Consider the following 15,546-nt stretch of genomic DNA (forward strand, 5'->3'; position numbering starts at 1 on the left):
CTACTCCTCTCATATATGAACGATCCTTATCTTGGTGACATTATTGTCCCTTATGTATTTTTATACTTTCCCGCTCGGTTCCTGTGTATGATATCTCATGCCTATAGAGAGAAACTCGGAGCATAGACGGTGTATTCAATTGATAGAGCAATGCTTATTGACCTAGGTCAAATGAAAGGGACGTGATTAATACCAATTCTCATTTTTTCTGCTCTAGGATTGTTTTGTTATATTCAGCATAAGGCAGCAGAAATGCTTAAGGCAAATAGTTACACACATTTCACGAACGTGACGAACGGAAACACCCCTTCTTCCTGGTTCTAATCACATAGAGTTTTACCATCACTGAGGAAAAACAGATGCCTCAGCCCATCTGCGGCGAGCACTAGCAGAATACGAAGCCTTTGTCTCTGCTGTGCTGCCCCATTCATCGAGTAAGCTAAGACCAGCTAATGCCTGCTCTAATGAGGTGGTTTCGAGGTCAATCGACGAGATGAGATCCTTTTCGGCCTGTGGCTTTGAATCTGGTTTAAGCATTTGGCGGACTCTGAGTGCTGCCTGGACATGAGGGGCGCTCTTTGCGTGCGTAGATAGGAACTCTTCATTCCACTTGGTTAGATCAGTAGATCTAGGTAGCAGGAGGTCGAATTCAGCGTTGATAAGTTCGATGATGTCTGGTGGAGTGAGCTCCCCCGCAGCACCGGCGTCGAACTGTTGGCGGAATTTGACTAATTGAGCATGTAGAGTTTGGTTGCTTGGGTCAATGGCATGAGCGGCGAGCAGGCATTTGATTGCCAGTAGGTATTTCTCTGTTAATGTATAGTTAGTAAAATGGTTATGTCACGAGGGTCAAGGTAAAAGCTTACTTCTTCGAATATACACCTCAAAGCCAATGGTCTGGGCATCGATATTACCTGGGCAGGCCTCGAGCAAGGGGCCCAAGAATTTCATCGCTTCCTTCAGTGGATCAGAGGTATGAACTAGGTTCAAGCCCAGAGGATCGGTGTCCTCCTTCTTTGCGTCACCGCCGCCACCTGTTCCTGAGGCTTTCTTGAGTCTCTGCTTTTCAGCCTCGGCCTCCTTTAGCCGCTGCTGTTCCTTCTTAGCTTTTTTAACGGCCTTCTTGCGCTCTACACTGTCCGCGCCGCCATCAGCTCCGTTAATTGGAATTGGTCCGTGGGCAAGATCCGGCTCATCGTGTAACAGTAGGTAGGATTTTATTCCTCCAATAGCAGCCCTGATATAGTATGGATGATCTCGCAATTGGTTCTCCCATCGAATCATATCGATGTATGCCCGAATCATGCCCTTTCGTAATGAGAAGTTGTGGAAATCAAATTGGTCTTCTTGCCATATATCGAAGATATTGCTGATGGCATGGAAACGTTTCAAGGCAAGACCTAGCTTTCGTTGGCGCAGGTATGACTCTCCATCCTCAGTCAAGAACCAGACACATTGCATCTCATGCAAATCACCAAGTGCACCTCCAACAGTTTCGTTCCGGGTGAATTTACTCATATTGTCAAGACCCTTTTCGTTCTCATCATGGCGAAGCTGATATTTGACGGCCTTTGAGTTGATGTACCGATCCTTGTCATCAAGTAATCGAGCAGCTTCCATAGTTTCTGCGGCTTTGGTGAGGTTTCCATAGTGTTTCCATATTCTGGCCTTGGTCATCCAGCATTCCACAGACTTGGGCGAGAGTTCAATTGCTTTCTCCACGTATGACATTGCCTTTTCGAGATCACGGCTAAGATGGTAGTTGTAATGCTGAGCGAGGAAGTAGAGGACTGATTCCTCAAACCGAGAGTCATCGCCGTTTGCTTCAGATCCGTTAGGTTGGTCATTAATCTTTCCGGCAGCGTAGCCTTCCACCAGCTCCTGCACGACAGCTAGTTTGGCAGGGTTGGCGTAAAGGGTCTTTATGTTGGCAAATGTAGATGGTATACCCTTGCGTAGCATCCGCTGAAGATATGCATCAACAGCTTCTTTGAAGTCATCTCCTTCGAGGAATTCCAGAGGAATGCGTCGAGGTGCATCTCCCCGAGGGTTTTTCTCAACCCAATAATCATAAACAGCTTTCAATGCTTTGTGATCATCCTTGGATATTCCCTTCGCCTCAATGAGACGGTCATAGTACTGCGAGTTTTCCGGATTTCTCTCTAGTAGAGCTTCATAGGCAGTAGCAGCTTCTGCAGTTCGGCCAAGTCGTTGAAGGTAGTCCGCGCGCATTTCCATAACAGCAAGTATATCAAAGCACTGCTTGCCCACAGACTCGAGATGCTTAAGAGCCCTTTCTAAGTTACCTGATTCCGCAATAATCATATTCTTATATAAAATAGCTTCGGAATGCTCCATATCCGTTCGTGGAGGGGGCGTCTTTAGAGTCTCTTCGAAAGTCGTGAGCACGTTCTCTGCCTCCGAAAGGTTGCCAGCAAGGTGGTAAGCAATTGCAAGCGCAGTCCAGTTCTGGCGGACACCAGGTCGTTGCTGAAGCATCGTAGCTCTGCTCTGGATGTATCCTTGGAAATCTCGAATCTGAGCTTGTAGGTAGGCCAGGTCTCTTTGTATGGGTTGGGACTCAGGCTCGAGCTTCAAGGCAAACCTGTACGCCTTGATAGCTTCATCGTAGTTCTTCTCGGCACGGTAGAGCAGGCCATAGACATGCCAGCAGATATGCGACTTCATATCATTCTTGAGAGCCATCTTAGCCAGCGCAAATGCTTCCTCTGCTTGACCTTGATAACTCAGCATGAGACCCTTCATCGCCTGTGTGTCGCCATGATTGGGGTTCTTTTTAAGGATCTGCTCCGCCGCCTTGAGTCCTAGATGCCCAGATAGGACTTGTCAGAGCCACAGATAACAGAACAATGGGGGGGAAGTTCAATGGCATTCCCGTCCTGAATAGCAGGCAAACCCGCACCTTTTTTATATTGTTTATTCTCGCAATTCCGGACTACTTGGCGGAACAATGCGCCGTCCTTGGAGCTCAATGGCTGAGGCATGATGGACGCCCTATTCTACAGTTCGGGGCGCCCTGCCTGGTCTATCACACAGTGGGAAATAGGATGTCTCGATCAATCAAGGGCCAACAGGAGGTTCGTGAATTGGTGGTGGGCTGGCTAGCTGGCTGGCGGGACAGACACCAAGTATGAACGAACAATAGGCAAGGGACCCTTCAACCCGGTACCGGCACTAGGGGCAATAGTAGATGAAAACCTTGTTGGTCGCAGCAAAGGACCCCTTCGTATCTTCGTCGACGGTCGTCCGTAACTCGTCACCAATTCGCTGTTCGTTGGGCTCAATTCCGTATCTTATTTCTTCTATCTTCAACTTGTTTGTGCAAGTCGAAAAAAGAAAGTAAAAAAAGAAAAAAAAATGCTTAGTTATCCGGGAAGGGTCATGTGACCCGGTTTTTTCCCAAGGCTGGCGTTTCTTTCAAAGCAAAGATATCAATAGAGACAAACAAGAACAATAAGAAGAAGCGGGTTGAAGAATAGAATGCTAGCGAGAGGTTGATAAGAAGTCTATAGCTTTGTTTGAGGCTTCGTATTCAGGTTGAATGGGGTATTCGAGAGTATATATACATGAGTCGCTTCGATATCGTACAGTGGACGCCTTTTTATGCAAATGATAATAGTTAACCAGACAATTATTAGATATCTCCAGCATCCTGTACTTAGATCAGATAAGGTCTCCAGCCGTACGCCGTGTGGAAATGATACAGCGAATTCTTTTTTAGCTCCACTCAAGGCGTAATCCAGGCTGTCAATCGTTCAAGAGTGGGTGAAAGCAGGCTTATGATGGCAAAGTCCAGGGTCAGCGAGACTGCTCACGCGTTGCCCGCCAGCGATTGAGAGCATCCTCCCAGCTTTCGAATGAGTTCCCGCAGCGTTCTCCGACTATGTCCCAAGAACGAGACCTCACGATCCTCTCCACACCACGCTCGTTCCGTATTAGCATGGCAAGAGACTCTGTCCGCGGCTCCCTGGGGAAGAACCTGGCGGAGTAAGGATCCAATCGCTCGTCAACCACCCTCTCCCGAGCTCTCGCTGACTCTTCCTGTCGGAGCAGCAGGTCCGGGTCATCAGGGTCAGGGCTCGTGGCAACTCCGGCGCAGTAGGTCAAGACGTCCGACCTAGCTTGCCAGGAAGGAAACAGGACTTCATCTTTGAATTTCTGACATCTGGTTCCTTCGACCTGGCCGTGACGAGGTAGTTCTGTCTGTCTAGCGGTGGTTGAGGATGGGTCAAAGCCTTGTCGGGAGGGAGTCACCAGGGCATTCAAGCTTTGCGATATCGAGTCGTCTACTGTCGACCGAGATATTCGAAGGAAGTCTACCCGTACATCATCAGCATGGCTCTTCTTCGCGTCAAAATTGACATATCACTCACCTCTCAATGCCCGTTCATTGAAACAAAACTGTGGTGACAGCTTCAACTGTGTCGAGGTCTTTGACATCTTGCTTTCACCCGGTCCAGAGCCAACCGACGTCCCGGTTGACTGTCGAGCCCAGAGCAAATCCAGCCTGCCTGACTGTCGGGTAACTAATTTAAAAAGTAGATATCCAAGAATTAGATCTCTATGGCTTGCAGTCCCTTCAGCTCCTGGCTTGTAATTATTCTCTTCCCACTTGTTGCTGGACTTGAGAAATCGGATCAAAAAGCATCACATGACTCGCGGCTCTTTTTCAGCCCTTTTTCAGCTTTTCAACGTCGAGACGAGGACGAGTGGAAAGTCGAGCAAACTGATATTGATATTTGGCGCAGCTTCTGGCCTACCTGAAATCTTTTTTTTTTTCGATAGGCAATCCTCGGTTCTTCCACAGCCATGTTCAAGTACAGAACCTAGACGGACGCCAAGGTGGCAGGGAATCGAGCTCGCTGGTTGGTGATATCCACGCGAAGGAAACACGAAGCTAGCTGCGAGGCGCTCAAAGACCGTCCTCTTCCTTTTTGTATTTATTTACCACCTTTTTTTGATATGAAATGAATTGAGTATCTCGTCTAGAGAAGTCTTAAATTGTTCATCCATTGTTATACTGATTGATTGCTTGGTATGAGTACTCCGCTTCTGTATTAATCTCCGGCGACAACCCTTGAACTGCACCGCTCATCTCTCACCAGGAACACCAGTCGAGTTCTCAATCGCAACGAAAGTGTACCTCCAGCTGCTCCTTTTGCGATATAACGGCCCGTTAGAGTATTGACCATTTACTCAAAGACGCAGCCAAGTCAACCAATTCATACAGCTTCAGCTTCCATTCAAAATTCTGTGCATTAGAGCTTTTCTTGTCGTTACTAAGAGCTCAACTCATCAACCCGGCAACAATGCCCGAGCTGGCAGAAGTTTCACGAATAGTGAACTATATCAAAAAGCATCTGGTAGGACACACAATTGCCAAAGTTGTAGCCAACCATGACGACCTTCTGTTCGGCAAGGTTGGCACCAGTGCCGACGAGTTCAAGAAACATATGCATGGGAAAACCGTCATAGGAGCTGGGCAGCAGGGTAAATACTTCTGGATGATCATGTCTTCGCCTCCACACCCTGTCATGCATTTTGGAATGACGGGTTGGCTGAAGATAAGGAGTGAAAACACTTACTACCGAAGCAACGGTAAAGACGAGAACGTTGAGGCGGACGTTTGGCCTCCAAAGTTTTGGAAGTTTTTGCTTGAGACGGATAACGAGCCTAAGACTGAGGCTGCGTTTGTGGATGCGAGGAGATTGGGCCGTGTTAGGCTTGTGGATTGCCCCGGTGACGAAATACGGAAGTATACGCCTCTAAAGGAGAATGGACCTGATCCGGTCATTGACAAGGCCATCTTGACGGAAGACTGGTTGAAGGCTCTCGTGCGGCGGAAGAAGGTCCCTATAAAGGCTCTGCTACTGGACCAGGCCAATATTAGTGGACTTGGGAATTGGATGGGGTATGTTCTACATCTTTTCATGCATATATTTTCCAACTAGAAAAGAGGCTAACGCTGGAAGCAGAGATGAGATCTTATACCATGCCCGGATTCATCCTGAGCAATATAGTGATACACTCCGGGACAATCAGATCAAGGAGTTACACTCATCTATAAACTACGTGTGCTCTGTATCTGTTGACCTGAAAGGAGAGTCTTCTGATTTCCCTACGGACTGGCTATTCCATCATCGATGGAATAAGGGAAAGAAAGGTGCAGCGGGAAAACTTCCCAGCGGTGAACCCATTGTCTTCGTCACCGTTGGTGGCCGGACGAGTGCTGTTGTCCCATCGGTGCAGAAGAAGGGCGGCGAAGAAGAGGAGGAGGAAACAGATACCAAGCCTAAGAAGGCCATAGGCAAAGCAAAGGCGACACCAAAAGTGAAAGCCGAGGAGAAAGATGACGCCAGTGCATCCACACCAGCAACTCCAAGCAAGAAGCGTAAGCAGCCTGCTGCAAAAGCTGTCAAGGAAGAAGACAGTGCGGCTACGCCAGCCTCGAAGAAATCTAGAGCTACCAGAGTCAAGGCCGAACCGGAGGCGCCAAAGGTACCGTTAAGAAGGGGTCGATCCGCTGCGAAGAACTAAACTTTTTGCCTCTTGTTGGTTGCTTTTGCCTATGGAATAATTTATTTTGCGATTGTCTACTGCTTCTTTTGTCGGCGATGTAGGAGTTTGCGGGCGGTAGTATAGGCCAATTCCCGGTTCTTGATCGGAAACGAAACGGCCTTGAGATACCAATTTCTTTCTTATTTTGCCTATCTCCCTTTTCTCTTGGCTTGTAAATCAGTCTTGTTTCAGATTTTTTATCATCGCTAGATAACCAGACAGAGTACGTGCAGGCTTGCTCATATATATCGTCGTTATACTCGCTCGTTCAATCATACCAACATGCCATGAAGCTTTCTATAAAAGACACCGTAGTTCCCATCCCCATCCTTCCCTTCTTCCAAATCATCCATGACAGCAAATATAATGCTCTCCCACCACCCACCGCCGAATTCATTCTCACTAAACACCTCAGCAAAACAATCCGCCACATCTTCACGCGGGTTCAAAAACGCCCCACAGCCTAATGCACCCAACACCAGCCTTCGATGGCCGTTATACGCAGCTGTGCGTAGAATCATACGTATCTTGTCCTTGGTCAGGTCTCGGTCGGCAACGTTCCGGAAAACCTCCTTGACGTGCACATCAGAGGAGTTAGGAACGGGTATCTTCTTAGCCGCTAATTTGGGCTCGCATAGAGCCGCTATGCTGATGACGCTTACGACGGGCAGCTCTTCGGGTTTGTTGAGTGATAATAGGCCATGACCGTCGTCTATACTCTTGCGTATGACGAGAACTGTGGGCGAGTATATAGCCTGTAGGTCCTCTAAAGGATAGTATCGTAGCTTAAGAGTGAAGCTGAGGCTACTTCGGTAGCAGAGGGTTTCTTCTTGAGCCAGGGCTCCGTTCTTCCAACCTCCTCCGGCATGGAATGCGTTTGCCATGTTCAGCACACATACTGGCTTCTTGTCTCGCACGGTAACAAATCTTGAACAGTTTGCTAGGGCGATAGCAGTGTCCAGAGAGTCTGCATTGTGTATCCGAATAGACGTCTTGTGGAAATGGGGACAGTACTTTGCATTTAGCCGTGAGATTTTGCTTGGAGAGTATAGATATCCGTTTGGTGGTGCCCAGGGAGCCATCTCTAGTATACCAGGCAGGAATGTACTCGTCTCTCCAGCGATGCAACGGAGGATCTTCCGTCTTTTCATAGCGTCTTGAGCTGGTGATAGTGCCGCCTGTGTTGCTTCTGATGCCGTCTGGGAAGGTGGCCAGTCTGTTGAGGCTATACTGGTCTGGCTATCGAGCCTGCTACTGCCGTCATTCTCCATCTTATAGTCCATACCGCTATCCGGGAGCAGGGTATCTCCAAGGCTGCTGGCCTCGTCAGGGTCCCTTCTTATGATCTGAGGGGTATTCTTTTTCAGTGAGCGGGAAGAGCCGAAGTTGAGCACTGTCTGGACCATCTTTGGCTTGGGCGAGGTCGTCATGTCGTCCCATCTACGGCTCTGCTTCTTCTCGTTGTCTTTTTCTACCTGCAGCCTTCCATGGTTATTGTTGTCGTGCCGCTTTCTAGATACTTAGGCGCTGGCAGGCTGAAGCCTTGCCTGACTGCACAGCCAGTCAAGGGTGCAATCGCGAGATCGACATTCACACAAGAAAGGCCGAATGGTGTAGTTGGTTATCACGTGTCGTTAACACCGACAAGGTCCTGAGATCGAGCCTCAGTTTGGTCACTTTCAATTTCTTTTTGTAATTTCTTTTTTTTTTATCTCTTGCTCTACTGAAGTCCATCCCCCGTCATTCTGTCAAATCCTTCCCGCGGTTCAGTTTTGTGTTACATAAGCAAGATTAAGTTTAGCCGCCTTTTGATTGGCCAAAGCTTATTTAAACCTTTCTCTCTTTTCCCTCCGATAACGCATCTGATAAGAGATGCTTGCATATTACAAAGCTCATTCATGGGCTGATCCCATTCTACGTTCATATCGCCGTCCTGCGCAGCTTCTTTCCTCTTCGTTATATATGACACCACTATACTATATGCCTTTTATTGGAATATTTCTACAGGACGAGATTAGCGGACTGAATAATTACTGGTGGCGGTTGTTCGGCCACTGCAAATGAGTTAAGATGAGCGCGATTCTGTCTGCGGATGATTTGAACGACTTCATATCACCAGGAGTTGCTTGTATAAAGCCAGTTGAGACACTTCCGAAGAAGCAGGAAGAGGTGAGTCATCTGCAGTGTACTTTCCAATGTACACCCAGCTAACTTGAATATTCCCTGTAGAACCCATATGAAGTGACGACGGAGGATAAGCTGGAGGAGCAGAATCCCCCGCCAGCTCAGATATCTCTTACGGATTGTCTGGCATGTTCAGGCTGCGTCACATCAGCTGAAGCAGTGCTGGTCTCGTTACAGTCGCATGCGGAAGTGTTAAACACCCTCGACGCAAACCCTGAAATACGGCTTGATGGTGGGGGCAGAGCAGAAGCCGGAGATGGGAAGCTTTTCGTTGCCAGCGTGAGCCCGCAGGTCCGGGCTAGCTTGGCTGCTACATACGGCATATCAGAAAAGAATGCAGGATATATGATCGAACAGTTTCTCAGTGGACCAAACGGCCTACGGGCAGGCGGACAACACGGCAGTGGCTTTGCATGGGTTGTCGACACTAATATCATGCGCCAGGCTGTGTTGGAGCTCAGTACGGCTGAAGTCACCGAATCGCTAAATGCTGCTGCATCAACGACCTCACATGATGAATCAGGCAAATTCTCTCTGCCTAACAGACCTATTCTCGCCTCTTCTTGTCCAGGGTGGATATGCTATGCGGAGAAAACCCATCCGCACGTTCTACCTCATCTATCACGCTTGAAGTCTCCTCAGGCCTTGACGGGGACTTTCCTCAAGACCATAATAAGCAAGAAGCTCAATATATCACCGTCTCAAGTATGGCATCTTGCGATAATGCCTTGTTTCGACAAGAAGCTTGAGGCAAGCCGACAAGAATTAACGGATGTTTCTTGGAGAGGGGAAGCATTAGACATGGCCAGTTCCCCTATCAGAGACGTCGACTGTGTCATTACCTCCAAGGAATTGCTTATGCTTGCTTCATCTCGAAACATCTCGCTTCCATCTTTACCTCGTGAACCACTACCAACACACCTCTCGACCCCGTTTCCCGACCAAACCATCGCCCAATTCCTTTCTACCAATAATACCCTACATTTTACACAACCTGCAGCTGCAGGACCATCAGGAGGATACCTCCATCATCTCCTTACAACTTACCAATCCAAACATGCCGATAGTATTATTCAATCCCAGAGAGGCCGCAACGCAGATGTAGTTGAATATACTCTCGTCTCAGCAGCCGGTGAACCAATCATCAAAGCAGCGCGGTACTACGGGTTTAGAAATATCCAGAATCTAGTTCGCAAGATGAAGCCCGCTAGAGCCTCGAGACTACCTGGCTCAAGAGTCAATGGTCCTGGAGCCAGGGCACGATCTGCACCGGTGTCTAATGGAAAGCCAGGTGCTCCTACACCCCCGACCGAGTTTTCTTATGTTGAAGTTATGGCTTGTCCAGGTGGATGTACGAATGGTGGAGGTCAGATCCGACTTGAAGATGCCAGACAGGCGAATTCTTCACTGGCTTTGCCTGAAGGCAGTGCTTTGGAGCAGACTTCAAAACCAACGCCTCATGATCAACGGGCGTGGCTTGCTCGAGTTGACGAGGCATATTATTCGGATTCCTCGGAGGACGGTGGCCAAGTCGATAAACCACATCGTATGTCTTCTGCTGGAGAGATACATTCCATACTGAGGTATTGGTCTGATATGCTTGGTGTTCCTCTCGAAGATCTGGTATATACCACCTACCGTAAGGTGGAGAGCGATGTAGGGAAGCAAAAAGGTCCAGCAGGAAGCATAGATACAGCTCGTGTTGCGGAGTTGGCTGGCAAGGCCGGTGGCGGTTGGTAAATGCATGCATACTATAATGAGTATGATCTAGCATATGGACAATGTCATTTAAGCGTTGCGTCTGGTGATATCATACTTAGGCATTTGGTGGTTTAGGAGTTCTGATTAGACTGCACACCGCATGGTTTACCAAAAAAAAAAATAGAATCGTTGCCTTGATTATTTGTCTATCTCTATTACTTTGGACTAGAATCTTGAAAGAAAGGCGATTCCACCGTAAAACCAAACAGAGTGTATAAGGTAAGAATAGTAGAAACAGGGTGGACAGACTGGAAAGAAAGACAGGGTGCGCTTCTGCTTTTTATTCTTTTCTCTCAGGACGAGATACCTCGTAATGGCCTCCTCACGTACGTATCAGACACAGTGAAGAAGATCATGGAGATCTCGGGCTGCTCTCCCAGGATTCGTAGGAATGGTCACTTGGACGGGCATAGTTATGGTAATAACGCGATATCAACTCTGAAGGAACGCATTGACCCATGGTCCGTGGCTCATCCAAAGAAGAAGATCGAGGGCTCGACATCTCGAACGAGGGCCTAGATGAGTATCGATTGGAAGGGGTCAGCAAGGTTTGGACATGCCTCACGCTGTCGGTGGAACTATGTGGGCTTCCTGGAGATGCAGACTTCGGGAGCTGAGAGACGACGGTAAGTATTTAATTATGCACTTTACATCTTGAGCAACGTTATATACTCACGAAATCAAATTCAACCTGTTTTCCTGAAGGACTGCCACCTGGAGATGGGGCGCGTTGGCAAAGGCCTGTGCCATAATGGCGCTGCCAGGTACGGCGGTTATCAGCGTCCGTAGACTCATATCTTCCCTTTCTAGGGGGGCGCTCAAAGCGGTTCTTCCGCTCGCCAGAATCTTCGGACAAATCTGAGTCTTTAGAGCTAGAGAGATGGTGGAGAGTACCGATGGCACTGATAAGAGACTTTTCTTGCAGATCTTTGGGGTAGCCGGCACCATCTGTTATATAAGTGTAAGTATGGGGTTATCACACCGGTCAGGGGCTACTCAATGACATACCAAGAGATCTTGCATCTACTGAAGTTGGCACGGTAGATTTACTCTCGGAATCCGAGTTGGACCTTGAATCGGAAGCTGACTCGACACCTTCTATCATGTGGCCCCTGAAATTATTCTTACTCCCATGTGGAGGGTCAGGACTTTCACCACCTCCATTTGCAACGTGTGGACCAGGGCTTAGCATTCCATCATTCTCATCAGTGGACTCTTGCACGTTATCGGAGCGAGAGCTGCTAACCGAGTGACTATTCAACTCCTCTTGTTTTTGTTTCAAGAATTCAAAGAGGAGTTGTTGCAGCTCGGCTGACTGCTTTGTATTCTGCTGTATCAGATGCGCTAGAGTAGAAAGTTCAGACTCCCCTGGACTGAATGTATTACTCTCATATCCAAATCGGCTGCTTCCACCAGAAGAAGAGGAGTTAGCCTTCTTGTATGTCTCTGCTGGAGCTGTGATTTGAGAAGAAGCAGCTCGTTTCCCCTGCTGTTGCTTCTGGTATCCAAAGGGATTTGATTGCTGTAATAGTCTGTCTGAAGAAGGGGTGGTATCAATGTCCGCCATCGTCTTCCCCAGACTTAGGGGGGATTTCTCCGAGTCAAATGCTCCATTCATGATCTCGCTAAACGCGTTCTCCGGTGAAGCATCTGGAACCACCCGTGGAACCCGTCCCGGAGAGGCTGAAACGCTGTTCCTTTCGGCGGAGCGGTCGTGGAGCGATGCAGGCAATAATGCTGGCGTAGGCGGCGGGTATTGGCTTTGCCCCCAGCCCGTCCACGCCTCGTTCTGCCGACGATTACGATACCTCGGAATGGCTCTTGGGTAAGACAAAACAGGCCGCATGAATACCTGCGGATTATTATACCGACGATAGCGAGGAACCGGGCCGTTCCAACCTGGCCGTGGCGTGCCATTCCTGTTTCTCGGATGATATGGGGGATAGGCGTATCCTGGGCTGAAGTAGGGACCAGTCTGGTTCCTTGAGGGTGCAGCATAAGGAGTGCCAACCTGCCCGTAACTCATCGTGTTATGCTCTGCAGGTATATTTCAGAAGGAATGACAGCGGTGAGGGAGTAAAAGATATAGAGAAAGTAACAGTGTGACGGCGGCCTAACAGATAGAGATAATACGTTCCGTCTTGCCTGAATATCCAGCGGCAGAGTCGACGACGGAGAGACGGGCCTGGGACGCCGCAGTTATACTCGATGCTCTGCAGGCAAAGAGCAAGTCGAGCCCGCAGCCACAGTCCGGCCTGGCGAGAGGAAGGGGCTGCCCCGGGGATATCTCAATGCTGCTGCAGGTTCGATGCATCCATTTCATGACTTGCAGCGGGAGGCGAGGCATGGCTGCTGCCGACTGACTACGGCGGCCGCAGCTTGGATTTCCAGTATATAAAAGGACGAGTAGTGGTTTCGCGGTTCCAAAAAATGCAGCTCCGGAGCAAGGGCAAGAAATAAAAGAAACTTGACAAGCTAGAATTTAGGTGGCTATAAAAATTGTTATCCTACTATGAGGCTGAAACTCGCACAATAACTAAAACTAGATAGTTAATATATCTTCTACCCCCAATAACGAAAATATAACCCTACTTTGGACACGAGCAGCCAATAAGCCATCTTTGATATACCATGCCCGGCCGATCTGGCCCCTCAAAAGGGTTTAACGGTCTCGTATTGTATTGATCGCCCTCTTTTTTCACAAAGATGTTCCAAATTGGCCATAACATTTTTGAGTTCTTTCTCATCGTCATTTTTGACCGAAAGATTGACCCGTGCAAATTCGGGGCGTAGGAGCCATAGATGAGTGGGAATATTTCCTGATCTTTCTAGATCTAGGATACGGAATCTCGAACTCTTGAAATGAAGGATGGATCCCTTATTCCATCATAGCACTCTGCCCATATTTGATATCTTCGTCAAAATCTTGAGGGATCCTCGGTCCGCAGGGTACTGCTATTGCTAAGCGGAAGTAAGAATAAAAGTGTTGGCCAGAAACTGAACGTACCGTGCCCACGGCTCAAGAGAAACATTCGTTTCTCTTTTTTAGTCATCTGCTCAATCTGAGTAGTGGTCTGTTTGAACCATAGAAGTCTCTCCTCTTTCGCCTTTGGATCATCTGGGGGAATAGAAGATGCAGAAGTGGAAGAGGTAGCGGCAGGAGTCTGGGAAGATTTTGTATCCGCAGAGATACCCCTGGAGGAATTGTCTGTGGTATGAGGCGAGGTGGCGACCTTCGCTCTCTTAGGGGAAGCCCTGGTCTTCTCGGGGCTCGAGTCAGCCATTGTACCTGTTATTTTTACTTTGCCTGATGGTTTGAATAAGGAACAATAGCGGAAAGGTTCTTAAAGTAAAAGAGTCTTTCAAGTGTACGGAGGCATATGGATAGATGTATTGGGAAGAATTTCTAGGCTCCAGAGATCCTCAAGCGAGATTTTATATCCAGAGCTGTGGCGGCTAAAGTGACTGTCTAGTCGACGCAGTCACTGGCCGAAGAGGAAAGTTAGTTGATTATACACCAAGTTTGAGCCTTTGCTTCACATGCACTCTTAACTCTTAGCGGCATTATTGACGACGATATCTATTTGGCCACCAAAAGCGGCCATAAAATTGTCAATGCGAGCTTTGATATCTTCCAGTGGCTGATTCTGGTCCAGCTGGAGAGTATGAAACCGGTCTGAGTCAATGGCTGGGATCCTTTCTGGGTTGCGGGATGTTGCAATGACTCGGTCTCCATGGCGCAAAGCGATACGGACCAGCTCAAGGCCCAGGCCAGAGGATGTGCCTGTGATGAGCCACGTTCGTGACTGTGAGGACATGGTTGGCGCCGAAGATGAAACGCTCTGATTCTTGATGCCTTTTTCAAAACTTTGGGAGAATGATGTTGTGGGCTGTTAAGATGCAAGTAGAAAATGGATCTCTTCTTGTATCCGTAAATGCTCCCTCAGCTTTATATTATACACCTTAGTTAGCTAGTTCATCTGTGCTTTGTTAAACACAGAGTACACCGTGAAAGGCGGCCAGCATCATCGCCGCCTTATCCCTGAGATATCTAGCCTCTAGACCGCCGAATAGAACAGGCCAAGGGGCTCAATCTCCATGCATCAGGCATTTCCCCAGCCAGACCATAGCGGATGTTTTAAGTAGTTAACTAAACCCTAACTCCGGAGCCCCTGGCTTTCATCGCAAAGTTCAGTTACACCCCCTAGTTAACTATTATTGGTTATCTTCATGGACCCAGGCTTTTGCCACTATCCGAGATACACGTAACTGCCTAACGACAACAGCTTGCCTTTGGCTTTTCAAGGAAGCACATCAAGAACCTGTTTGTTAGCCTGCCCTGTGATCAGAGCAGTACATAGCGTTATACATCCCAACCTATATGTCCGACCTCCCAATTCAGCAGACAAACGTACCTTTGGTTGGCGATCAAGATGTTGAAAATTCATCGATATCAGGGGACAAGGGCCTGAAGCTGATAGTCGTGGGCGACTCTATGACCCAGGGCCACGAAGGGGACTGGACCTGGCGATATCGCATTTGGCAGTGGTTTCGTGAACAGAATGTCACCGTCACCTTTGTCGGACCCTACGCTGGCACCGTCCAGCCAGACAGACCTAGGCCGCCATCACCTCCTCCCCTTGATGGCTCACCCAAGCCTAGACAGGGGGTCAAGGTAGATGGCGGCTATGCGCGTGGTGTATCGGCGGATTTTGATAGCCATCATTTCGCCGTTTGGGGGCGAACCGCTGCGCTGGATAAATATTTGATAGAGGATGTCTTGACGGCCCATCCTGCAGATTTGATGCTTTTGATGCTGGGATTTAATGATCTGGGATGGCTACAAAGTGATGCCATTGGAACGCTTAAAAGCGTTAAAACATTGGTTGATAACGCTCGTAGGGTTAATCCCTTCCTCAAGCTTGCTATTGCCAATGTTCCTCAACGGTTGATGATCGGTGGGCGTGAAGATTTGCCCTGTTCCACACGGGAATATAACAACCTACTTCGCCATGCTATACC

General features: G+C 48.4%; 8 protein-coding genes and 1 non-coding gene across 9 annotated transcripts; 3 read left to right on the top strand and 6 right to left on the bottom strand.

Annotated features, from left to right (window-relative positions):
- Positions 1-342: 342 nt before the first annotated feature.
- Positions 343-2,766, bottom strand: TERG_07304 (uncharacterized protein; the record flags this gene model as incomplete). Its single annotated transcript, XM_003232410.2, has 2 exons — positions 343-809; positions 867-2,766. The coding sequence occupies 2 exons, from the start codon at positions 2,764-2,766 to the stop codon at positions 343-345; spliced, it is 2,367 nt and encodes a 788-aa protein (XP_003232458.2).
- A 1,053-nt stretch (positions 2,767-3,819) lies between these two features.
- TERG_07305 (uncharacterized protein) lies at positions 3,820-4,461 on the bottom strand (the record flags this gene model as incomplete). Its single annotated transcript, XM_003232411.1, has 2 exons — positions 3,820-4,337; positions 4,395-4,461. The coding sequence occupies 2 exons, from the start codon at positions 4,459-4,461 to the stop codon at positions 3,820-3,822; spliced, it is 585 nt and encodes a 194-aa protein (XP_003232459.1).
- An 869-nt stretch (positions 4,462-5,330) lies between these two features.
- TERG_07306 (formamidopyrimidine-DNA glycosylase) lies at positions 5,331-6,558 on the top strand (the record flags this gene model as incomplete). The annotated part of the gene is made up of 2 exons (XM_003232412.1): positions 5,331-5,932; positions 5,997-6,558. 2 exons carry the CDS (start codon positions 5,331-5,333, stop codon positions 6,556-6,558), a joined length of 1,164 nt encoding a protein of 387 aa, XP_003232460.1.
- A 293-nt stretch (positions 6,559-6,851) lies between these two features.
- Positions 6,852-8,009, bottom strand: TERG_07307 (uncharacterized protein; the record flags this gene model as incomplete). The annotated part of the gene is made up of 1 exon (XM_003232413.1): positions 6,852-8,009. One exon carries the CDS (start codon positions 8,007-8,009, stop codon positions 6,852-6,854), a length of 1,158 nt encoding a protein of 385 aa, XP_003232461.1.
- A 172-nt stretch (positions 8,010-8,181) lies between these two features.
- On the top strand, positions 8,182-8,255 carry TERG_10565. Its single transcript has one exon. It is a non-coding gene; the product is annotated as a tRNA-Val (tRNA).
- Positions 8,256-9,108: 853 nt separating this feature from the next.
- On the top strand, positions 9,109-10,503 carry TERG_07308 (uncharacterized protein; the record flags this gene model as incomplete). The annotated part of the gene is made up of 1 exon (XM_003232414.2): positions 9,109-10,503. One exon carries the CDS (start codon positions 9,109-9,111, stop codon positions 10,501-10,503), a length of 1,395 nt encoding a protein of 464 aa, XP_003232462.2.
- A 373-nt stretch (positions 10,504-10,876) lies between these two features.
- Positions 10,877-12,726, bottom strand: TERG_07309 (uncharacterized protein; the record flags this gene model as incomplete). Its single annotated transcript, XM_003232415.2, has 3 exons — positions 11,533-12,726; positions 11,201-11,472; positions 10,877-11,137 (listed from the first exon to the last, which is right to left on the bottom strand). Exons 1-3 carry the CDS (start codon positions 12,548-12,550, stop codon positions 10,877-10,879), a joined length of 1,551 nt encoding a protein of 516 aa, XP_003232463.1. The 5' UTR covers positions 12,551-12,726.
- A 676-nt stretch (positions 12,727-13,402) lies between these two features.
- TERG_07310 (uncharacterized protein) lies at positions 13,403-13,808 on the bottom strand (the record flags this gene model as incomplete). The annotated part of the gene is made up of 2 exons (XM_003232416.1): positions 13,403-13,479; positions 13,532-13,808. The coding sequence occupies 2 exons, from the start codon at positions 13,806-13,808 to the stop codon at positions 13,403-13,405; spliced, it is 354 nt and encodes a 117-aa protein (XP_003232464.1).
- Positions 13,809-14,072: 264 nt separating this feature from the next.
- On the bottom strand, positions 14,073-14,342 carry TERG_12538 (uncharacterized protein; the record flags this gene model as incomplete). The annotated part of the gene is made up of 1 exon (XM_047751484.1): positions 14,073-14,342. The coding sequence occupies one exon, from the start codon at positions 14,340-14,342 to the stop codon at positions 14,073-14,075; it is 270 nt and encodes an 89-aa protein (XP_047607208.1).
- Between the last annotated feature and the right edge of the window lie 1,204 nt (positions 14,343-15,546).

The sequence above is a fragment of the Trichophyton rubrum genome, assembly GCF_000151425.1.
Source record: "Trichophyton rubrum CBS 118892 genomic scaffold supercont2.9, whole genome shotgun sequence".
Taxonomy (NCBI): Eukaryota; Fungi; Ascomycota; class Eurotiomycetes; order Onygenales; family Arthrodermataceae; genus Trichophyton; species Trichophyton rubrum.